This window comes from Scyliorhinus torazame, chromosome 5, assembly GCF_047496885.1.
Source record: "Scyliorhinus torazame isolate Kashiwa2021f chromosome 5, sScyTor2.1, whole genome shotgun sequence".
NCBI lineage: Eukaryota > Metazoa > Chordata > Chondrichthyes > Carcharhiniformes > Scyliorhinidae > Scyliorhinus > Scyliorhinus torazame.
In genome coordinates, this window is record NC_092711.1 from 97,876,629 (window position 1) to 97,901,735 (window position 25,107).

Sequence of the window (25,107 nt, forward strand, 5' to 3'; positions counted from 1 at the left end):
TCACCGTGGAAACGCTGATAAGACATTCCATTCCACAGAATCGACTCATTGGAAACTCTAATCGGATTGGGGAGAGGACAGAGTTTGTCTGTTATTAACCTCAACATAAACTTAAACCAGAGTGAATAGTGGAACAGATTGAATTCTAATGTGTGATGTTTATAGCTAACAGTAATGGAATTATCAGAAATAATAGAATTAACAGGCAGGGTAGTTTAGGGAAAATGAGGAAATTACTGAAGAAACGTAACTGCTGGGAACCAAGCATGTGTCCTTGTAAATCACAGATTAGAGAAATTCCTGCTGTCTTTTCCTCACTTGCTGCATGAACTGTGTTCCGTACTGGCCACCAAACCTCAGGAAAGGTACATTGCACTTGATAACAGTCCAGTACAGATTGACCATGATGAAGTGAGGCTGGTTAGCTGAGTGAATCCCTTCCCACACACGGAGAACATTAACGGTCACTCCTCAGTGTGAACAGGTCGGTGAATCTCCAGGTCTGATTCACAGCGCCAGGGTCCCAGGTTCGATTCCCTGCTGGGTCACTGTCTGTGCGGAGTTTGCACGTTCTCCCCGTGTCCGCGTGGGTTTCCTCCGGGTGCTCCGGTTTCCTCCCACAGTCCAAAGACGTGCAGGTTAGGTGGATTGGCCATGCTAAATTACCCGTAGTGTCCATAAGGGTTGGGAGGGGTTATTGGGTTGCGGGGATAAGGTGGAAGTGAGGGATTAATGTGGGTCGGTGCAGACTCGATGGGCCGAATGGCCTCCTTCTGCACTGTATGTTCTATGTAAATCTATGTAAATCTATTCCACAATCCCCAGATTTCCAAGATTTCTCCCCAGCGTGACTACATATCGTTCGAAAGGTCAGATCATCGGCTAAAACATCATCTACATTCAGACCACGTGAACTGTTTCTCCACACATTGAACAGGGCTCTATTGCTTCTATGGTTAAAGGCTGACGGTGTTCATGGCCATGGAGGGATTTGACAACACGAATGCAAATTTTATAATGGAGGCTTTGCTTAATCAGACCCAATGTAGGTCAGTGAGCACAGCGGTGATGGTGAACAGGACTTGGTGTGAGAAAATACACGGCCAGCAGAGTTTTGGATAAGCTCACGTTTCCATGTGGGGTGAATATGAGAGGCTGGACAGGAATGTATTCGAATCACCAAGTCTAAAGGTAACAGGGGCATGGATGAGGTTTCAGCAGCAGTTGGGGTGGGGTTGGAGACAGGTGACATTATGGAGACTGAAATATCTGGTATTAGTGATGGTGTGGATTTGGGGTCAGAAACTCATCTTGGGTCAAATCTGACACGGAGATTGTGCAGTGTTGTTCAGCCTCAGACAGTTCCCAGGGAGAGGGATGGACTCGGGAGTTAGGGAACGGAATTTCTAATGGTGACTGAAGACAATGGCTTTGGTCTTCCAAATTTTTAATTGGAGGAAATTTCTGCTCATCCAGTACTGGATGTGGGATAAGCAGTTTGATAATTTAGTAACAGTGGAGGAATGGGGAGGGATGGGGGTGAGGTAGAGCTGGGTGTTGTCAGTGTACATGTGAAAACTAACACTTTTGGATGATGTCACCTCGTGGCAGCATTTAAACGGTCTCGCTTCAGTGTGAACTCTTTGATGGGACACCTGATCCCGAGAACTTTTAAAGCACTTCCTGCATTTAAAAGGTCTCTCATTGTGAATCTGCTGGTGTGTCAGCAGTTGGGATGAATGAGTGAATCCCTTCCCACACTCGGGCCGGTGAAAGGCCTTTCCCCAGTGTGAACTCGCTGGTGCATCAACAGGCTGTATGACTGAGTGAATCCACGCCCACACTCGGGGCAGGTGAAAGGCTTCTCCCAAATATGAATGTGTTGATGGGTTGCCAGGTCAGATGGGTAAATGAACGCTTTGCCGCAGTTCCCACATTTCCATGGTTTCTCCCTGCTGTGACTGCGCTTGTGCTTTGACAGGCCAGATAATCGGCTGAAGCTTCGTCCACACACAGAACACGTGTACGGTTTCTCTCCACTGTGAACTGTGCTTTTTCCTTCCATGTTCAAAATCTGATGATATTCAGATTACGATCAGTTACACGACTGTCAGATTTTGATGTGGTGCTTGGTTGCAGTTTTTCAATTGCACATCCTTCCCTGCTAATACCCTGTGAAATTGATTTAAAACAGTAAAAAGGGAGTGAGAAAGATCCCACAGAAACACAAAGGCAGGTTGTGAAATTGAGCTGAATCAATCTGGTAACTTGTGGGGCCGGCACTGGGAAAAAGTGACCACGGAAACTGTTGAACCTTTCGTGAAAAGTGAACCAGTTTGTTAATGTCCTTCAGGGAAGGGAACCTGCCACCCGGCCTGAGACTACACAAAACTTGGGCCTCTGCAAGAACACAAGAAATAGGAGCAGAAGTAGACCATTCGGCCCATCGAACCTGCTCTGCCTTGAACACGATTGTGGCTGATCTCAGTCTTAATTCCTCTTTCCCGTTAGCTCTCTATGTCCTTTCACTTCCTGAGAGACCAAAAATCTCACCATCTCAGCCTTAAATATATATTCACTGATGGTCACAGTAACTTCATTGCAGTGTTAATGTAAGCCTACAATAATGATTATTGTTATTATCATCCACAACCCTCTGGGCTAGAGAATTTTATGTGAGAAACAGAGTGAGAGAGAAAGAGAGTGAGTAGTGGGAGAGAGAGAGAATCAAAAAGGTTGATGGAAGGGAGAGTGAGAACGGAGTGAGGGTAACAGGAAGCAATGGACCAACAACTGAATCACAATTTGACAAAATCTCCTGAACCCTTAACCTCCACCACCTGGATGGAACAGGACAGCAGATGTATGTGAAGATCACCACCTGCAAGTTCCTTTCCAAGACACACACTGTTGAACTTGTCTGACATCCAGGACTGGATGAGCAGAACTTTCCTCCATTTAAATATTGACAAGACTGAACCCATTCCCTTCCTGTCCCCTCTACAAACTTCACTCCCTTGTCACCAATTCCATCCCTGTCAAATGTCTGAGGCTGAAGCAGACTGTTCACAACCTTAGTGAAATATTTCACCCCTAGATAAGCTCTTGACCACATATCCACACTGTCACCAAGATTGCTGATTTCCACCTCAGTAACACAACTCGACTCCACCTTAGTCTCTGTTCATCTGCTGCAGAAACCATCATCCATTCTTCTGTTACCACTTAACCAAATTATTCCAACGCACTCGCAGCCGGACTGCAACATTAAACAACCCCCTCCATCCCATCCCAAACTCTGCTACCCATGTGCTTACTCACACCAGCCCCTGTGCCCACTGATCTGCAAACACTTCCTTTTAAAAGGCACAAAAAGTTTAAATTTTTCATTGTTTACTCCATGGTAATGATCATCCTGATCTCTGTAATCTCCTCCACACACACCCTTTGAGATCTCTGCACTCATTTAATTCCAGCCACTTGAGCAGTCCTGATTTTAATCTCTCCACCATTAGTGTTCCCAAGGCCTCAATTTCCTCTTTAAAACTCTCCGACTCACTTTCCTCCGTTAAGATTCTGCTTAAAATCTAATATCTCCTCATGTGGCTCAGTGTCAATTGTTATTTTGTAACGTTTCTCTGAAAGTCTTCAAAGTTTTATTCCGTTCAAGTCACAATATAAATTCGAATTATTGTCACTGCGGACTATTCAGTAGGACCGCATGCGGACTACTGCTAGTGCGCCAAAGAAGGATGCCGAGGGCGCATGCGCACTACTGCTAGTGATCCAAAGGATGCCAAGGGCGCATACCCACTGCTGCCACGAACCCAATATTGAGATGGCGCATGCGCACGTCTGCCAGAGCCAAATAAAGATGGCGTTAGCTTAATCTTGTCTGTAACAAAGCTGCAGCTCGCGCTCAGATCCCCAGGTACCGGTAGGTTATTTTTCCGGATTTTTGGTCTATATAACATGTACACGAAGCGTGCCTAACGACCCTCCTGATTCATCTCTCTCTCCGTCCCGCCATTCCCACCTTCACGGATTGTGGATCCGAGATAGAACCTTTTGCTGCCTCGCCATTAATCACATTGCGCATGCTTCACTCAGCCCAGTCCCGCCTCATCATTCGCGCTGATTGGTTGGAGGACCAGTCGCTCCCGACCGGTCCTCCGGATCTGTCCACTCTTCGCCTATTGGTTCGGTGCTGCCGTCAATCACCCCGCGCGTTGTGATGTGTCAGGTGAGAGGTCAGTGTCGGGGAGGGGGACGGACGGACGGGGTTACAAACCCCAGAGCCGAACAATGAACATTCTCCACTCTCACTGTCGCTTCCGGCTTCTCTCCACAAACAACCTCACAGAGACCAGGGGCGGGGGAGACACTGACCCAGTGACCATGTCACTGCATTAGAGGAAAAGAGTAATGGCACCCCTCCTGTTCAAAAAGGCAGAAAGTAGGAAAATAGTTAGTTTAATGCCTGTTGTTGGGAAACTGCTGGAATCCTCACATCCGCTTAAAAGTACCTGGATGAAGACTGGCACATCATAACATTCAGGGCTATGGGCCAAGTGCTGGCAAATGGGATTAGGTAGGTGGGTCAGATTTTGATGTGTTGATGCAAACTCGATGGATCAAAGTGCCTCTTCTGCACTTTTGCTGATAATACAAAGTTTGGTGGCATCGTAGACAGCATTGATGACAACATAAAACTGTAAGAAGATAATGATAATATTAATAATAATTGCTTATTGTCACAAGTAAGCTTCAATGAAGTTACTGTGAAAAGTCACCACATTCCGGCGGCTGTTCGGGGAGGCCGCTGCAGGAATTGAACCTGCGCTGCTGGCATTGTTCTGCATTACAAGCCAGCTATTTAGCCCACTGTGCTAAACCAGCCCCTATTGACAGATATTGACAGACAAGGTGAATGGCCAAGATTGTGGCAATGTAAACAAGTGTGAGGTTATCTGTTTTGAACCAAAAAAGGTTAGAGCTGAGTACTTTTTAAATGGAAAGAGGTTAAATACAGTGGGTGCCCAAAGAGACTTGGGGTTCATGGATAGAATCTACAGCACGCAAACAGGCCCTTCGGCCCAAACTGGTCCATGCTAACCAAAAGGTCCATCTAAGCTAACCCAATATCCCTCTGAACCTTTCCTATCCATGTATCTGTCCAAATGCCTTTTCAATGTTGCCAATGCCCCTGCCTCAACCACTTCCTCCGGCAGCTCATTCCACATACGTACCACCCTCTGTGTAAAACCGTTGCTCCTTAGGTTCCCATTAATTCTTTCCCCTCTTAACTTAAACCAAAGTCCTTTAGTTCTCAATTCCCCAACCCTGAGAAAAAGACAGAGCATTCACCCTATCCATGCCTCTCATGATCTTATACATCTCGATAAGATCACCCCTCAGTCTCCTACGCTCCAAAGAAACAGGTCCTGGCCTATCCAATCTCTCCCTATAACTCAGTCCCTTGAGTCCTGGCAATATCCTTGTAAATCTCTTCTGCACTCTCTCCAATTTAATAACATCTTTCCTATAGCAAAGCAACCAAAACTGAACACAATACTCCAGGTGCGACCTCACCAACGTCCTGTACAACTGCAACATAACTTCCCAACTTCTATACTCAATGCCCTGACTGATGAAGGCCAAAAGCCTTCTTCACTGCCCTATACACCTGTGACTCCACCTTTAGAGAACCGTGCATCTGAACTCCAAGGTCCCTCTGTTCCATGGTATTCCCTCAGGCCCTACCATTCAATGTGAAAGTCCTACCTTGATTTGACTTTCCGAAATGCAACTCCTCACACTTACTGTATTGAACTCCATTTGCCATTTCTTGGCCCACTTCCCCAGCAGATCAAGATCCAGCTGCAATTTTTAATAACCTTCCTCACTGTCTACAATATCACCTATTTTAGTGTCATCTGCAAACTTACTGATCAAGCCTTGTACTTTCTCATCCAAGTCATTGATATAGATAACATTCAGCAATCTCTTAGTTACAAATCTCCTGGTTACTTATCTCCGAGTTACTAATCTAGTTACAACCCGACTTAGTTAATTACTCTAATGTCACGTTTCAGTTTTTGCCCCCAGTCCAGATACCCAACAGGTAAGTTATTTATACTTACTGATGGCAGCAGGGTGGCGCAGTGAGTAGCACTGCTGCCTCACGGTGCTGAGGTCCCAGGTTCGATCCCGGCTCTGGCTCACTGTCCATGTGAAGTTTGCACATTCTCCCCGTGTTTGTGTCGGTTTTGCCCCCACAACCCAAAAGGATGTGCAGGGTAGGTGGATTGGCCACGCTAAATTGCCATTTAATTGGAAAAATGAATTGGGTACTCTAAATTTGAAAAAAAAAAAATTATAGTTACTATTCCGAAGCTCCACCTTTCTGATTCGCACCAACTCCGCTCCCTGCCGACTAGGCCATGAATCCCTTTTTTTTTTTTTTTTTTTTTTAATAAATGTTTTATTGAAATTTTTTTTCCCAAACAACAATTTTTCCCCTCTTACAAAGCAAACGCAACAATAACAATACAGAAATTTTAAACAATACACAAGTAACAAAACCCCTTTATCTTTGACCTAAACTAAACCCCCCCCCCCCCCCCCCCCCGGGTTGCTGCTGCTGGTCATCTGTCTTCCCTCTAACGTTCCCCTAGGTAGTCGAGAAATGGCTGCCACCGCCTGGTGAACCCTTGAGCCGATCCTCTCAGGGCAAACTTTATCTGCTCCAGTTTAATGAACCCCGCCATATCATTTACCCAGGCCTCCAGTCCGGGGGGTTTCGCCTCCTTCCACATGAGTAGGATCCTGCGCCGGGCTACTAGGGACGCAAAGGCCACAACGTCGGCCTCTTTCGCCTCCTGCACTCCCGGCTCTTCCGCAACTCCAAATAGAGCTAACCCCCAGCCTGGTTTGACCCGGGCCTTCACCACCCGCGAAATCACTCCCGTCACTCCCTTCCAATACCCTTCCAGTGCCGGGCATGCCCAAAACATATGTGCGTGGTTTGCCGGGCTCCCGCCACACCTCCCACATTTGTCCTCCACTCCAAAGAACCTGCTCAATCTTGCTCCCGTTATGTGTGCTCTATGTAGCACCTTAAATTGAATCAGGCTAAGCCTGGCGCATGAGGAAGAGGAATTTACCCTGCTTAGGGCATCAGCCCACATACCCTCCTCTATCTCCTCCCCTAGTTCTTCTTCCCACTTTCCTTTTAGTTCGCCCACCGACTCCTCCCCCTCTTCCCTCATCTCTCGGTAAATCTCTGACACCTTGCCCTCTCCGACCCACACCCCTGAAAGCACCCTGTCCTGTATCCCCTGTGTCGGGAGCAATGGAAATTCCCTCACCTGTTGTCTAGTAAATGCCCTCACCTGCATATATCTCAAGAAATTTCCCCGGGGCAACTTATACTTTTCCTCCAATGCTCCCAAGCTCGCAAAAGTCCCATCTATAAATAAATCTCCCACCCTCCTAATTCCCAACTGGAACCAGCTCTGAAATCCTCCATCCATTCTTCCTGGGGCGAACCTATGGTTGTTCCTGATTGGGGACCCCACCAGGGCTCCCCGCACCCCTCTCTGTCGCCTCCACTGTCCCCAGATATTTAATGTTGCCGCCACCACCGGGTTCGTGGTAAACTTTTTAGGTGAGATCGGTAGCGGCGCCGTCACCAGCGCCTCTAAACTCGTCCCTTTACAGGACTTTCTCTCCAGTCTTTCCCACGCCGCTCCCTCACCCTCCATCATCCATTTACGTATCATTGCCACATTGGCGGCCCAATAGTAATCGCCCAAGTTCGGTAGTGCCAATCCTCCTCTGTCCCTACTACGCTGAAGGAACCCCCTCCTTACTCTCGGAACTTTCCCTGCCCACACGAAGGGCCATGAATCCCTGAGGTAAGTTATTTATATTTACTGTTCCGAAGCTAATCCTCCCCGGATTCACATCAACTCTGCTCCCTGCCGACTAGGCCATTAATCCCCGAGGTTATTTATACTTACTGTTTCGAAGCTGCTCTTCCCCGGATTCGTACCAACTCCGCTCCCTGCCGGCTAGGCCGTGAATCCCTGAGGTAAGTTATTTATATTTCCTGTTCTGAAGCTCCTCCTCCCTGGATTCGCCCCAACTCCGCTCCCTGCCGGCTAGGCCGTGAATCCCTGAGGTAAGTTATTTATATTTACTGTTCCAAAGCTCCTCTCCCCGAGTTCACACCAACTCCGCTCCCTGCGTTGGCGAGGTTCATAGCTGGGTGGCTGGAAAACCATTAGGACAGTAACTGTCCTGTAAGGTAATGAATCCTTTTGCTTCCCATTTGGCCGAGGAAGGCAGTGTGTCACAAGGATGGATGTGTTGACCGATTAATGGCTGGAGGATGGGGGCAGGTCATGTGATCAAACCTCCAGGAATACATTCAATCAAGTTGATGAGGAGAGAATGTTGTGAATTTTTATCCTAAACTGACAGTGAGGTTTCTGTAAATTGACAGGATAATGGAAGTGGAGGTTGAACAGACTGGAAAAGCAAACCAAACGTCACATCGCGATCTGACAGAATCACTCGATTCACCAGAACCTGAATTTCAGCAGCATCTGGGTGTGGAAGGTAAAAGGTTTGTCTGTTCTGTCTGTGAGGGTAGAGTTAAGGTCTCAGTGTGACTGGAAAAGCCCCGAGATTCACAAACCCTGGTTAGACCAAACGTGGAGAACTGTGTTCAGTTCTGGGCAACAAACCTGAGGAAGGATAGAATGGCCTCGGAGGGAGTGTAGCACAGATTTACCTGAGTGATATCTGAATACCCCGGGGTTAAATTACAAAACTAGATGACACAAGAGTCAGAGACATGATGGTACAGAGAATGGCATTCGGCCCATTGAGTCCATGCTAGCTCTCTGGAGCAATCCAGTCAGTGCCATTCTCCTCTCTCCCTGTATCCTCGCAGGTTATTTCCCCTCAGATGTCTATCCAATTTCCTGTTGAAATCAAATCATTCATTGTATCTATTTTCAAACTCCCTCATAGGCAGCAAGTTTCAGGTCATTGCCACTCGCTGTGTAAAAACATATATCTCATATCACCTCATATCTCCTGTACCTTTGACATACAAACTCGGAACAGGCCACTCGGCCCCTCGAGCCTGCTCAGCATTCAATAAGATTGCGGCTGATCTCATTCTAACCTCAACTCCACATCCCTGATGAGCTTTCACCCCCCTTGCTCATCAAGAATCTATCCAGCTCTGCCTTAAAAATATTCAAGGTCTCTGCTTCCACTGCCTTTTAAGGACGTGAGTTCCAAAGTCTTACAACCCTCGAGAATGAAAAATCCTCATCTCCATCTGAAATGGGCGACCGCTCACTTTGCAACAGTGACACCCTCGTTCTTGATTCTCCCACAAGAGGAAACATCCTCTCTACATCCACCCTGTCAAAACCCCTCAGGATCTTATATCGTTCAATCCAGGCTTTACCCAAAACTTTAAATCTGTGTCCCAACTGCTTGTACGATCAGTGAATGGAAACAGAGTTTCTTTGTCCACCCGATGGAAATCTGGCATAATCTTGTGTCCCTGAATCAAATCTCCCCTCAACCTCCTTTGCTGGAACCATTCTGGTAAATCTCCTCTGCCACTTCTCAAGAACCTTCACATTCTTCCTGAAGAGTGGTGACCAGAGCTTTATAAAGATTCATAGAATAGAATTAGAACCATAGAATTCCATCAGTGCAGAAGGGGGCCATTCGAGTCTCCACTGATTCTCTGAAAGGCCATCCTGCCTCGGCCCACACCCCTACCCTGTCCCTGTAACCCCATAGCCCCACCTAACCTGCACAACCCTGGACACTTAAGGGGCAATTTATCAAGGCCAATCCACCTAACTTTCCCTTTGGACTTTTGGAGGAAACCTGAGCACCGGGTGGAAGCCCACACAGACACGGGGAGAAAGTACAAACTCCACACAGTCACCAAGGCCGGAATTGAACCCGGGTCCTTGGCGCTGTGAGGCAGCAGTACTAATCACTGTGCCACCAGAAACATAGTTTTGGCAACAATATTACTGTTGATAAAGCTCAAGATCGAATTTGCTTTGCCAACTACTCTCTTGATATGTCTTGTAGACATACAAAATCCCTCTTCACCTCTTTCTCTCCTCCCAGAGGCCAGTTGGGTTTTTATGACAATGCAGTAGTTTTCATGGTCACTTTTTCCCAGTGCCGGCCCCACAAATGACCAGATTCATTCAGCTCAATTTCACAACCTGCCTTTGTGTTTTTGTGGGTTCTCTCTCACTCCCTATTTTCTGTTTTGAATCGGTTTCACAGGGTGTTCGAAGGGGACGCTTCAAAGTCCGGAAACTCAAACCAAGCATCACATCAGGATCTGACAGAGTCCTCAATTTATCATTGCTGAATATCATCGGATTTTGAACATGGAAGGAAAAAGCATCATTCACAGTGGGGAGAAACCATACATGTGTTGTGTGTGTGGACGAGGATTCAGTCAATCATCAGGCTTCATGAAACACCAATGCAGTCACACTGAGAACAAATCCTGGAAATGTGCGGACTGTGGGAAAGGATTCACTTCCCCATCCAAGCTGGAAACTCATCGACGCAGCCACACTGGAGAGAGACCATTCACCTGTTCCAAGTGTGGGAAGGGATTCACTAAGTTATCCCACCTGCTGAGACACCAGCGAATTCACACTGGGGAGAGACCATTCACCTGCTGCAAGTGTGAGAAGGGATTCACTGACTCATCGGCCCTGCAGACACACCAGCGAATTCACACTGGGGAGAGACCATTCACCTGCTCCCAGTGTGGGAAGGGATTCACTCAGTCATCCAGTCTGTCCACACACCAGCGAGTTCACTCTAGGGAGAGACCATTCACCTGCTCAGAGTGTGGGAAAGGATTTAGTAATTTGTCCAACCTGCTGAGACACCAGCGAGTTCACACTGATGAGAGACCATTTCAATGTCCAGACTGCGGGAGGTGCTATAAAGGTTCTGGGGATCTGATGCGCCATCAACGTGTTCACACTGACGAGAGTCCGTTCAGGTGCTCTCACTGTGGGACTGGTTTCAGGCACTCATCTAACCTCACTGTACATCAGCGAATTCACACTGGGGAGAGGCCATACACCTGCTCCAAGTGTGGGAAGGGATTCACTCAGTCATCTGACCTGCAGAAGCACCAGCGAGTTCACACTGGGGCGAGGCCATTCACCTGCTCCGAGTGCGGGAAGGGATTCACTCTGTCATCCAACCTGCAGAAGCACCAGCGAGTTCACACTGGGGAGAGGCCATTCACGTGCTCCCAGTGTGGGAAGGGATTCACTCAGTCATCCCACCTGCTGAGTCACCAAATAGGCCATAAGTAACCACAGTGAATGGGTTTTGCTGTTAACTCACATTCAGGACTGAACCATGTTCATTTGGGTCTTTTTCTGCTGATAACAAACTCCAGCCCATTTACAGGGGCTAATATTCTGGCTAAAAATCAAAATAAATTAAGTCTGTGTGAAATGCACAGTGTGTTGAAACTTTTTAATATCTCTGACACAAATTAGTTCCTTTTGAAGTCCTCTCGCTCTCCCCGTCTCTTCCATCCTCATCTCCACCTGTGAGGAGCTCATGGAACTTCTTTGTGACTGAGATTGAGTGAATCCGATCAGCTGCCTCTGCTGCTTCCCTCCTATTGGAGGGGAATTTCTGTGTTTTACAATGTATACCGAATTATAGAACAGTACAGCACAGAACAGGCCCTTCGGCCCTCAATGTTGTGCCGAGCTTTGTCCGAAACCAAGATCAAGCTATCCCACTCCCTGCCATTCTGGTGTGCTCCATGTGCCTATCCAATAGCCACTTGAAAGTTCCTAAAGTGTCCGACTCCACTGTCACAACAGGCAGTCCATTCCACACCCTAACCACTCTCTGATTAAAGAACCTACCTCGGACATCCCTCCTATACCTCCCACCACGAACCTTATAGTTATGCCCCCTTGTAACAGCTACACCCACCCGAGGAAATAGTCTCTGAACGTCCACTCTATCCCCCTCATCATCTTATAAACTTCTATTAAGTCGCCTCTCATCCTCCTTCGCTCCAATGAGAAAACCCTAGCTCCCTCAACCTTTCCTCAAAAGACCTACCCTCCAATCCAGGCAGCATCCTCGTAAATCTCCTTTGCCCCCTTTCCAATGCTTCCACATCCTTCCTACAATGAGGTGACCAGAACTGCCCACAATACTCCAAATGTGGTCTCACCAGAGTCCTGTACAGTTGCAGCATAACCCCGCGGCTCTTAAACTCAAGCCCCCTTCTTCACGGCTCTATCCACTTGAGTGGCAACCTTCAGAGATCTGTGGACATTAACCCCAAGATCTCTCTGTTCCTCCACATTCCTCAGAACCCTGCCGTTGACCCTGTAATCTGCATTCAAATTTGTCCTACCAAAATGAATCACCTCGCACTTATCAGGGTTAAACTCCATGTGCCATTTTTCGGCCCAGCTCTGCATACTATCATTGTTTCTTTGCAGCCGACAACAGCCCTCCACCTCATCCACTACTCCACCAATCTTGGTGTCATCAGCAAATTTACTGACCCACCCTTCAACCCCCTCCTCCAAGTCATTTATAAAGATCACAAATAGCAGAGGACCCAGCACTGATCCCTGTGGTACACCGGTGGTAACTGGTCTCCAGTCTGAAAATGTTCCATCCACCACCATCCTCTGTCTTATATGTGATAGCCAGTTACTTATCCAATTGGCCAAATTTCCCTCTATTCCACACCTCCTTACTTTCTTCATGAGCCGACCATGGGGAACCTTATCAAACGCCTTACTGAAATCCATGTATACAACATCAACTGCTCTACGCTCATCTGCACACCTAGTTACCTCCTCAAATAATTCAATCAAATTTGTGAGGCAAGACTTACCCTTCACAAATCCTTATTGACTATCCCAGATTAAGCTGCATCTTTCCAAATGGTCATTAATCCTATCCCTCAGGACCTTTTCCATTAACTTACCGACCAACGAAGTAAGACCAACTGGCCTATAATTACCAGGGTCATTCCTATTCCCTTTTTTGAACAGAGGAACAACATTTGCCACTCTCCAGTCCTCTGGCACTATCCCCATGGACAGCGAGAACCCAAAGATTAGAGCCAAAGGCTCTGCAATCTCATCCCTTGCCTCCCAAAGAATCCTAGGATATATCCCATCTGACCCAGGGGACTTGTCAATCCTCAGGTTTTTCAAAATTGCTAATACATCTTCCCTTAGAACATCTACCTCCTCCATCCGACCCGCCTGTATCACACTCTCGTCCTCAAAAACATAGCCTCTCTCCTTGGTGAACACTGAAGCAAAGTATTCATTCAACGCCTCTCCTATCTCTTCTGACTCCCTGCACAAGTTCCCACTACTGTCCTTGACTGTGCTAACCACTAGGCTACCGTGCTGCCCAGGTTAGATGTTTCATTACCATTTCTGTTTTAAAACCCCCAAAATCATGCCACATTGCCATGAAGATGGACTGTGGTGGTTACACGGTTTTTTTGTTTAATTTATCTCAGTGCTTCTCACAGAAGAAAACTATCAGGGTATGAGGGGCAAGTTGTCTGAGGTACACTGGGAAACTACATTAAATAGTATGGTGGGAGACAGGCAATCACTTATATTTAAGGAATTATTACAGATTTACACTGGGATCGGTTAGCTCAGTTGGCTGGATGGCTGGTTTGTGCTGAGTGACACCAACAGCACAGGTTAAATTCCCATACCGGCTGAGGTTAGCCATGGTCTGTGTCAGTATTTATGCTCCACATGATCCTCCACCCACCCCTCTATATCTCTCCTCTTCCCCCCCCCCCCCCCCCCCCCCCCATCAGCATTTCCTATTCCCTTTCCCCTCATGTATGTATCTCGTTTTACGTTCAATGGATTCATGCTGTTCACCTCAACCACTCGCTGTGGGAGTGAGTTCCACATTCTCACCACTCGCTGGGTAAAGAGGTTTCTACTGAAATTCCTGTTGGATTATTGAATTCCTTCATAATCTTAAAGATTTCCATCAGGTCACCCATCAGTCTTCTCTTTTCCAGAAAAAAGCAGCCCCAACCTTTTCCTGAGTGTTAAATGCTCTCAGTTCTGTATATTATGAATCTTTGTTGCACCTTATCCAGTGCCTCTATTTCCTTTTTCTAAATGGAGATCACCAATGTTGACAGTGCTCCCAGTGTAGTCTAACCCTGGTTCTAAACAAGTTGAACATTTCCTCCGTGCTTTTCAATTCTATCCCTCTAGAAGGGAACCCTATATATTGGCCCCACACTGTAGGAAAGATGTGAAGTTCTTCGAAGGGTGTAGAGGACATTAACAATAATAATCTTTATTGTCACTAATAGGCTTACATTAACAGTGCAATGAAGTTACTGTGAAAATCCCCCAGTCGCCACACTCCGGCACCTGTTCAGGTACATCAAGGGAGAATTCAAAATGTCCAATTCACCTAACCTGCACATTTTTCGGGACTTGTGGGAGGAAACTGGAGCACCCGGAGAAAACCCACCCAGACACGGGTAGAACGTGCAGACTCCGCACAGGCAGTGACCCAAACCGGGAATCAAACCTGGGACCTGGTGCTGTGAAGCATTAGTGCTAACCATTGTGCTAGAATGGCACCAGAGTTGAGGGACTCCAGTTAGTTGGAGTGACTGGAGCAGCTGAATTTCTCTCCTGAGATCACAGCATCTAGAGGGTGGGGAATGGGGCCATTCAGCCCTTTGAGACGGTGTCGGCTCCCTGTGGAGGAAGCCAGTCTGTCCATTGCCCCGTTCTTTCCCCGAATCCCTGTGGTTTATTTCTCGCAGTGTCTGTCCAATTTCCGATTGAAATCCTTCCGCCATCTCTGCATCTCCTACCCTCATAGGCAGTAGGTTCCAGGTCGTTACCACTCGCTTTACATGTACATAAGGCTCCTCGAGCACAGAGGAGTCTATTTGACCCATTTTCCCCGTGCCAGCTCTCTGTACAGCGACCCATTCAATCCCAGAGTTCAACAATTTTGTTTTCTTTTTCAGAATGAATCAAATTATCTTTTGGATGTGACAGTCCAATGAGACTCCAGCACCATTTATAGACAGTGTAAATCACAACAACTCGCTGTATTTTACTACAAATAATTGTGCATATCGTGCGTCTGGAATTTCACAGAGTTTTCAAAATGGTGTCAATGTTGTGGTTATTACACAAAATTAAGACTCAATCTTTATTAATAATTCTGGTGAGGACACCAAGTGTAATGTATCCGAGTTTGCGAACAATTAGAACAAATGTACATTTCGAGAAAACCTCTCACTACCACTGGACCTCCTGAAGTGTTTGAAAGCCAATGGAGTACTTTTGAAATATATTCACTGTTGTAATGTAGGAAACTGTAAGGACGGATGTGTGATCACATTTAGTTATAAAATTGTCATTTTCGTAGTGTATTCACTGTCATTTGTAACAAGGTCAAGGAAACCCTTTTATACCTCTAACATGTGGCTTCCTGCAGCCATTTCACCTTCTGTACCTTTTCTATATTAACTATGCATTGATTTCATCGCAAAAAACAATAATTATAGTCATGATTATTCAGTAGTGAACATTGATTATCATAAGTGAATTGGTATGTTAGGTAATTATATTGCAAAGACTAGATATTTATTTTTTAAAATAACACGATCAACCAAAATGTTTCCAGAAACTGCAGAGCTATCAGAATTTGTTTGAAAAAAATAAATTACTCGATAATTTTAGAAGTTACGAGATGTGGTGATAAGCCTGGAATTAATATTACATGTAGTCAGCAGTGTGACCTCCCACCAGTAGGTGGCGTCCGGCATCAGTCAAGTGACATCCGGCTACCAACAGAAGGTTGTGGCTTACACGAGGACAGTCGCACGACAGTATAGTTCCAAGAGTGTCTTGTGGGAACATGGGGAGAATGTACAAATTCCACACGGACAGTGACCCAGAGGTGGGATCGAACCTGGGACCTCGGTGCTGTGAAGCAGCAATGCTAATGACTAAGCCACTGTGCTGCCCTGTATTGTTAATGGCCGAGTAATCCAGAGAGCGAGGTTACTGCTCTGGGGATCTGGGATAGAATCTGCCTTTGACAGATGGTGAAATTGAAATTAATAAAAGTCGCGAATTAAAAGTCTGATGATAACATTGTCAATTGTTGTAAAAACCCATCTGGTTCACTAATGTCCTTCAGGAAATCTGCTCTCCTTATGTGGCCTGGCCTACACATGACTCCAGATCCACAGCAATGTTGTGGTTGATTTGTAAGTGCCCTCTGAAATAGCCTCACAAGAGTTCAAGGGCAATTGGAATGAGCAGTAAATGCTGGCCCAGCCAGTGACACCCACCTCCCATGAATGAATAATTTTTAAGAAGACTCTTTTCAATTTGAAGAACGAGTAAGAAACTGTCTCTTTGATTGGATTTGATTTATTGTCACGTGTACCGAGTACAGTGAAAAGTATTGTTCTGTGTACAGTCCAGACAGATCGTTCCATACACAAAAAAACAAAGTGCGGATCTTGGCAGTTTGCTCAGTTCACAAAAAAATTTAATGACTTTGTAGACGCAGATTAAAATTTTAATCAGCATCCAAAACATATCTAGACAGCTCATATAGACAGACACAAACGATACTGTAACTGAATCAGAGGAAATGGCAGAGATTTAACTGAACCACATTTTTGAAAGATTCGGCCTTCATGATGGAGAAACAGGAAAAGCCACTCAGGGAGATGAGGAAATCCAGGCTCAGTGCGGATTTGCTGTCACCCCTCCTTTCTTATACATGAACGGGATTTAGGCTGCAGAACGTTTAACAGCAAAACACAGAGGGATCAAATATAAGCAACACATAATTCTCAATTCTCGTCCATTTAACTATATTTGACTGTGTTTAAAAGCTGACTGAGATTCATGGGATTTGTATTACCCAGTGAAAAGCTTTCTTTTCTTGGTCAGCCATGTTTGCAATTCAATGGTGCATATTTCAGAGTTATTCAGAGTGAAGACGCGAGAGCTATTCAATTCAAAATGAAGTCATTTATAATAAATCAATCTCCTGATGTTCAACGTTGAATAACGAAACAAATATTGAGTAGAATTGATGGAAATTTTCTGTCGGAAGATAAGAATGATGCATTAATGATTGAACAGAGAGCATTGTTCCGTTAGATATTTGCTGAACAAATGCTAAAGTTCAACACAAGTTTTATAGCTTATGATCTGACAAGTTGAGACATCTGTTTTAAAGGAACAGCTGTCTTCATGTAATCAGTGACCTGGCCTCCCAGCCAAACCATTGAAAGCTGCAGCAAGACTGTGCAATTGAGCGTTGCATAGGGTGATTGGGTACTGTGCTGCCAGCTGTTCCTGCAGCGCAGATGTTATCACATTCACCTAATGCACAAAAGGTGCATGGTTCGAAACTGGCAGAAGCATTAAATGCTTCTCATTTATGATGTGGAGATGCTGGCGTTGGACAGGGGTGGGCACAGTAAGAAGTCTTACAACACCAGCTTAAAGTCCAACAGGTTTGTTTCGAATCACTAGCTTTCGAAGAGGTGTGAATTGTCTCAAGCCAGGGCAGTTGGTAGGATTTTGCAAGCCCAGGCCAGATGGTAAGGGGTGAATAATGTGACGTGAATCCAAGGTCCCGGTGGAGGCCGTACCCGTGTGCGGAACTTGGCCACTAGTTTCTGCTCGGTGATTCTGCATTGTCGCGCGTCCTGAAGGCCGCCTTGGAGAACGCTTACCTGAAGATCAGAGGCTGAATGCCCTTGACTGCTGAAGAGTTCCCGACAGGAAGGGAACACTCCTGCCTGGCGATTGTTGTGCGATGTCTGTTCATCCGTTGTTGCAGCGTCTGCATGGTCTTGCCAATGCACCACGCCTCGAGACATCCTTTCCTGCAGCCTATGAGGTAGACATCGCTGGCCGAGTCGCACGAGTATGTACCGCATACATGGTGGGTTGTGTTCTTACGTGTAATGGTGGTACCCATGTCAATGATCTGGCACGTCATGCAGATATTGCCATGGCAGGGTTGTGTGGTATCGTGGTCGCTGTTCTTCTGAAGGCTGGATAGTTTGCTGCAATCAATGGTCAGTTTGAGTTTGCGCAGTTGTTTGAAGGAAAGTAGTAGGGGTGTGGGGATGGCCTTGGCAAGATGTTCGTCTTCATCGATGACGTGCTGAAGGCTGCGAAGAAAATGTAGTTTTTCCCCTCCAGGGAATTCATCAGGCGAATGAGGCTCCGGGAGTTCTTCCACAGACCCCAAGAGGCCTACAGCAAACTCAATGAGACAACCAATGAACCGGAATAGCAGACCGAGAGATCTGTGGGACTGGAAGATCCAGCGAGCAGGGAGGACTGGAAAACCCCACCCATTGAAACAATCCGATCAGCTGATTCTGCTGCTCGTCTTCCATGAAACCATTCAGTAAAACTGCCTCGAAAGTCCTTTCTTTTCCAAATTCTGAACTCGCCTCTTTCCCCGTTAAATCCCATCATGCTCTCTCAGCGCTCATCTTGTCTGTGTGACTTACCCTTTGCTCCGATTCTCACGATACTGTTGAACATCCAATTTCCACAATCATAGAATTTACAGTGCAGAAGTAGGTCATTCGGTCCATCAAGTCTGCACTGGCCCTTGGAAAGAGCACCCAACCCAAGCCCACACCTCCATCCTATCCACGTAACCCAGTAACCTCACTTAACCCTTTTGGACACTAAGGGCAATTTAGCATGGCCAATCCACCTAACCTGCACGTCTTTGGACTGTGGGAGAAAACCGGAGCACCCGGAAGAAAGCCACGCAGACACGGGGAGAATGTGCAGACTCCGCACAGACAGTGACCCAAGCCAGGAACTGTACCTGGGACCCTGGAGCTGTGAAGCAGCTTGCTAACCACTGTGCTACCGTGCTGCCCCTGATTGGATCCAAGTTGAAATACAAGCCATAATGAAGTATTTGCCATGGTGGGGTTTGAACCCGCATTCTCAGAGAATTGTGCTGGGTCTCAGGATTACTCATCCAGTGACAATACCACTACACCATCACCTCCCCAGTCAAGCGCTTTGCAGAGCTCATCTGGGATATGAACCCGGGACCTCTCGCATTTTGGAAACCCCCGAAGCGAAAATCATACCCCACAGTTTCCACGGCATCTCCATGGAGTTAGTGTCTTTGTCCGTTTCCTCTTCAGACAATCAAGTGAAGCTTGGTCCTCACACAGAACACGTGTATGGTTTCCTCCCTCAGTGAATGGTGTGTTTTTTCAGGCTGTAACTGGTTAAAGCTCTTTCCACAGTCAGTTCTCTGGAACACTCTCACTCAGGTGCGTGTGTGTCTCGGTACTTTACCAGTCACACTGATCTGATGTTTGAAATATTTTCCCACAAACATTTTTCATTCCACATTTATAGTCTGAGGATATTCAGGTCCTGATCAATTGAGTGACACTGTCAGATCTTAATGTGATATTTGGTTTGTGTTTCATGTCTGAAAACGCTTTCCTAATGCCCTGTAAAAGGAGTTTACAAAGGTCACATTATCAGCACAGGATAGAAATTCAGAAGAGTTAATTCCAGTTTCTGGGGAACATATTTTCTCTCTTCTGTCCCCAAAGCTGTAAATCCCCGTCCCACACACTCTCCCTCCTCCCTGGGGCTGAAATCCAAATAAAATATGAGATCATTATTTCTCTATCCTTTTACCAAATTTATATAATTAGCGATAAGAATCTGCTTTATAAGTCACTTCATCCATGACTTGTGACAGACATGAATCTGAATCACCCTGACTGAGCAGACATAATAACAGATGTTAACCTTGTGTCCAGAACTGACTGTGGAGATTTGATGAACAATCGCGAATGTCGTTTCTCCAAATCTTCCAGGGTTTCCTTCTTTCTTCCTCTCCCTCTCGAACTAAGTTATACCGGATATCAGACTCAGGGTCCATTCTGGTTCTCTTCCTGCTGACTGAATAACTTCAATCAAATATGGAGAAGACTGAATCCACTGTTCGGTCCCTGCTCCAATCTCCAATCCTCGCATACCAATTCCATCCCTCTCCCTGGCAACAGTCTGAGACTTCGCCAGTCTCTTTGTAAACTTGGTTTCACACTTCATCCAATATGAGCTTCTGACCTCATAGAATTTACAGTGCAGAAGGAGGCCATTCCGCCCATCGAGTCTGCACCGGCCTTTGGAAAGAGCACCCTGGCTAAGCCCACACCTCCACCTATCCCCGTAACCCCCTAACCATTTTAGATACTAAGGCAATTTACCATCGTCACCTCCCGATTTGACTATTCCATTACACACCTGGCTGCTCTCCCACATTCTACCTTTGTAAACTTAAAGCCTTCCAAAAGTCTGCTACCCATGTCTTAATTCACAGCCAGTTCCTTTCCCCTATGATCCCTGTGCTCCGAGACATGCATTCGCTCCCAGTCAATTCTCACCCTTGTTTTCAAATCCCTCCATGGCCTTGTCTCTCCCTGTGTCTGTCATCTCCTCCAGCTCCACAACCACCTGAGATATCTGCACAGCTCTGATCCTGGACTCTTGTACACTTCCGATTCTAATTACTCCACCATGGTTTTAAGTTCCCTCGGTCCCAAGCACTGAATTCTCTCCCTAAACCTCCCCATCTCCACCTCACTTACCTCCTTTTAGATGTTCATTAAAACTCACCTCTCTGACCAAGTTTTTGGTCAATTGTCCTAATATCGCCTTTTGTGTCTGGGAGTCTCACTTTGTTTTATAATGTTCCTGTGAAGTTGACTGGGATGATTTTTAAAAAATATATATATTTTATTGAAAATTTTTGGCCAACCATCACAGTACATTGTGTATCCTTTACACAGTAATATAACAATATAAATAACAATGGCCAGTTTTATAAACAAGAAATAAATAGTATATAACAAAAACGAAAACTAAAACTAAAACTAAATGGCAACTGCCTTGTCCCAGATAAATACTCTCCAAAAATATGATTTATCAGTCCAATATACAATTATCTATAACAACAACCTATACATATTATATATATATATCAACATCGCTGAGAGTCCTTCTGGTTTCCCCCCCCCCTCCCTCCCCCGCGCGCCCCCCCCCCCCCCCCCCCCCCCCCCCCCCCCCCCCCGGGCTGCTGCTGCTGTCTTCTTCTTTTCCATTCCCTCTATCTTTCTGTGAGGTATTCGACGAATGGTTGCCACCGCCTGGTGAACCCTTGAGCCGATCCCCTTAGGACAAACTTAATCCGTTCCAGCTTTATAAACACTGCCATGTCGTTTATCCAGGTCTCCACCCCCGGGGGCTTGGCTTCCTTCCACATCAACAATATCCTGCGCCGGGCTACTAGGGATGCAAAGGCCAAAACATCAGCCTCTCTCGCCTCCTGCACTCCCGGCTCTTCTGCAACCCCAAATATAGCCAACCGCCAGCTTGGTTCGACCTGGACCCCCACTACTTTCGAAAGCACCTTTGTCACCACCACCCAAAATCCCTGTAGTGCCGGACATGACCAGAACATGTGGGTATGATTCGCTGGGCTTCTCGAGCATCTCGCACACCTATCCTCTACCCCCAAAAATTTACTGAGCCGTGCTCGAGTCATATGCGCCCTGTGTAACACCTTAAATTGTATCAGGCTTAGCCTGGCACACGAGGACGATGAGTTTACCCTACTTAGGGCATCAGCCCACAGCCCCTCCTCAATCTCCTCCCCCAGCTCTTCTTCCCATTTCCCTTTCAGCTCATCTACCATAATCTCCCCCTCGTCCCTCATTTCCCTATATATATCTGACACCTTACCGTCCCCCACCCATGTCTTTGAGATCACTCTGTCCTGCACCTCCTGCGTTGGGAGCTGCGGGAATTCCCTCACCTGTTAACGGTAGAGTTCTTGGCAATGTGGAGGAGCAGAGAGATCTTGGGGTCTATGTTCATACATCTTTGAAAGTTGCCACTCAAGTGGATAGAGCTGTGAAGAAGGCCTATGGTATGCTCGCGTTCATTAACAGAGGGATTGAATTTAAGAGCCGTGAGGTGATGATGCAGCTGTACAAAACTTTGGTAAGGCCACATTTGGAGTACTGTGTACAGTTCTGGTCGCCTCATTTTAGGAAGGATGTGGAAGCTTTGGAAAAGGTGCAAAGAAGATTTACCAGGATGTTGCCTGGAATGGAGAGTAGGTCTTACGAGGAAATGTTGAGGGTGCTAGGCCTTTTCTCATTAGAACGGAGAAGGATGAGGGGCGACTTGATAGAGGTTTATAAGATGATCAGGGGAATAGATAGAGTAGACAGTCAGAGACTTTTTCCCCGGGTGGAACAAACCATTACAAGGGGACATAAATTTAAGGTGAAATGTGGAAGATATAGGAGGGATATCAGAGGTAGGTTCTTTACCCAGAGAGTAGTGGGGGCATGGAATGCACTGCCTGTGGAAGTAGTTGAGTCGGAAACATTAGGGATCTTCAAGCAGCTATTGGATAGGTATATGGATTACAGTAAAATGATAGTGTAGATTTATTTGTTCTCAAGGGCAGCACGGTAGCATTGTGGATAGCACAATTGCTTCACAGCTCCAGGGTCCCAGGTTCGATTCCGGCTTGGGTCACTGTCTGTGCGGAGTCTGCACGTCCTCCCCGTGTCTGCGTGGGTTTCCTCCGGGTGCTCCGGTTTCCTCCCACAGTCCAAAGATGTGCGGGTTAGGTGAATTGGCCAATGATAAATTGCCCTTAATGTCCAAATTGCCCTTGGTGTTGGGTGGAAGTGTTGAGTTTGGGTAGGGTGCTCTTTCCAAGAGCCGGTGCAGACTTAAAGGGCCGAATGGCCTCCTTCTGCACTGTAAATTCAATGTTAATCTATGATTAATCTAGGACAAAGGTTCGGCACAACATCGTGGGCCGAAGGGCCTGTTCTGTGCTGTATTTTTCTATGTTTTTCTATGTTCTATGTTCTATGTTGCCTCGCAAAAGCCCTCAGTTGCATATACCGGAATGCATTCCCTTGGGGCAACCCATATTTCTCGGTCAGCGCTGCCAGACTTGCAAACATCCCATCCACAAACAGATCTTTCAATTGTGTTACTCCTGCTCTTTGCCATGTTCCAAATCCCCCATCCATTCTCCCCGGGGCAAACCTATGATTATTTCTTATCGGGGATCCCACCGAGGCTCCCGTCTTTCCCCTATGCCGTCTCCACTGCCCCCAAATTTTCAAAGTGGCCACCACCACCGGGCTTGTGGTGTATTTCTTCGGTGAGAACGGCAATGGCGCCGTCACCATAGCTTGTAGGCTAGTCCCCCTACAGGACGCCCTCTCCAATCTCTTCCACGCCGCTCCCTCTTCTTCTCCCATCCACTTACATACCATTGAGATATTGGCGGCCCAGTCGTACTCACTTAGGCTCGGTAGTGCCAGCCCCCCCCTATCCCTACTACGCTGTAAAAATCCCTTCCTCACTCTCGGGGTATTCCCGGCCCACACAAAACTCGTGATACTCTTCTCAATCCTTTTGAAAAAAGCCTTCGTGATCACCACCGGGAGGCACTGAAACACAAAGAGGAATCTCGGGAGGACTACCATTTTATCCGCCTGCACCCTCCCTGCCAATGACAGGGATACCATGTCCCATCTCTTAAAGTCCTCCTCCATCTGTTCCACCAACCGCGTTAAATTTAACCGATGCAATGTACCCCAATTCTTGGCTATCTGGATCCCCAAGTAACGAAAGTCCCTTGTTACCTTCCTCAGCGGTAAGTCCTCTATTTCTCTGCTCTGCTCCCCTGGATGCACCACAAACAACTCACTTTTCCACATGTTCAGTTTATATCCTGAGAATTCTCCAAACTCCCGAAGTATCCGCATTATCTCTGGCATCCCCTCCGCCGGGTCCGCTACATACAACAACAAATCGTCCGCATACAGAGATACCCGGTGTTCTTCTCCTCCTCTGAGTACTCCCCTCCACTTCATGGAACCCCTCAATGCTATTGCCAGGGGCTCAATGGCCAGCGCAAACAATAATGGGGACAGAGGGCATCCCTGCCTTGTCCCTCTATGGAGCCGAAGGTACGCAGATCCCCGTCCATTCGTGACCACACTCGCCATCGGGGCCCTATACAACAGCTGTACCCATCTAATATACTCATCTCCAAAACCAAATCTCCTCAGCACCTCCCACAAATAATCCCACTCCACTATATCAAATGCTTTCTCGGCATCCATCGCCACCACTATCTCCGCTTCCCCCTCTGGTGGGGGCATCATCATTGCCCCTAGCAGCCTCCGTATATTCGTATTCAGCTGTCTCCCCTTCACAAACCCAGTTTGGTCCTCATGGACCACCCCCGGGACACAATCCTCTATCCTCATTGCCATTACCTTGGCCAGAATCTTAGCGTCTACATTTAGGTGGGAAATAGGTCTATAGGACCCGCATTGCAGCGGGTCTTTTTCCTTCTTTAGGAGAAGCGATATCGTTGCCTCTGACATAGTCGGGGGCAGCTGTCCCCTTTCCTTTGCCTCATTAAAGGTTCTCATCAGTAGCTGGGCGAACAAGTCCACATATTTCCTGTAAAATTCAACTGGAAATCCATCCGGTCCCGGAGCCTTCCCCGCCTGCATGCTCCTAATTCCTTTCACTACTTCCTCTATTTCGATCTGTGCTCCCAGTCCCACACACTCCTGCTCCTCCACCTTAGGAAATTCCAGCCGGTCCAGAAAGCCCATCATTCTCTCCCTCCCATCCGGGGGCTGAGCTTCGTATAATCTTTTATAGACTGCCTTGAACACTCCATTCACTCTCTCCGCTCCCCGCTCCATCTCTCCTTCCTCATCCCTCACTCCCCCTATTTCCCTCGCTGCTCCCCTTTTCCTCAATTGGTGTGCCAGCAACCTACTCGCCTTTTCCCCATACTCGTACTGTACACCCTGTGCCTTCCTCCACTGTGCCTCCGCAGTACCCGTTGTCAGCAAATCAA

General features: G+C 46.8%; 1 protein-coding gene across 9 annotated transcripts in view; it reads left to right on the forward strand.

Annotated features, from left to right (window-relative positions):
* The first annotated feature begins 465 nt into the window (after nucleotides 1-465).
* LOC140421519 (uncharacterized) overlaps nucleotides 466-25,107 on the forward strand; it is a 331,613-nt gene continuing 306,971 nt past the window's right edge. Inside the window, exons 1-3 of one of the 9 annotated variants that reach the window (XM_072506305.1) lie at nucleotides 466-484; nucleotides 8,510-8,625; nucleotides 10,342-11,547. In XM_072506305.1, the coding sequence (XP_072362406.1) occupies nucleotides 10,449-11,402 (954 nt within the window). In that variant the 5' untranslated portion in view covers nucleotides 466-484; nucleotides 8,510-8,625; nucleotides 10,342-10,448 and the 3' untranslated portion in view covers nucleotides 11,403-11,547. The other 8 variants (XM_072506304.1, XM_072506306.1, XM_072506300.1 and 5 more) reach the window with 8 other exon arrangements.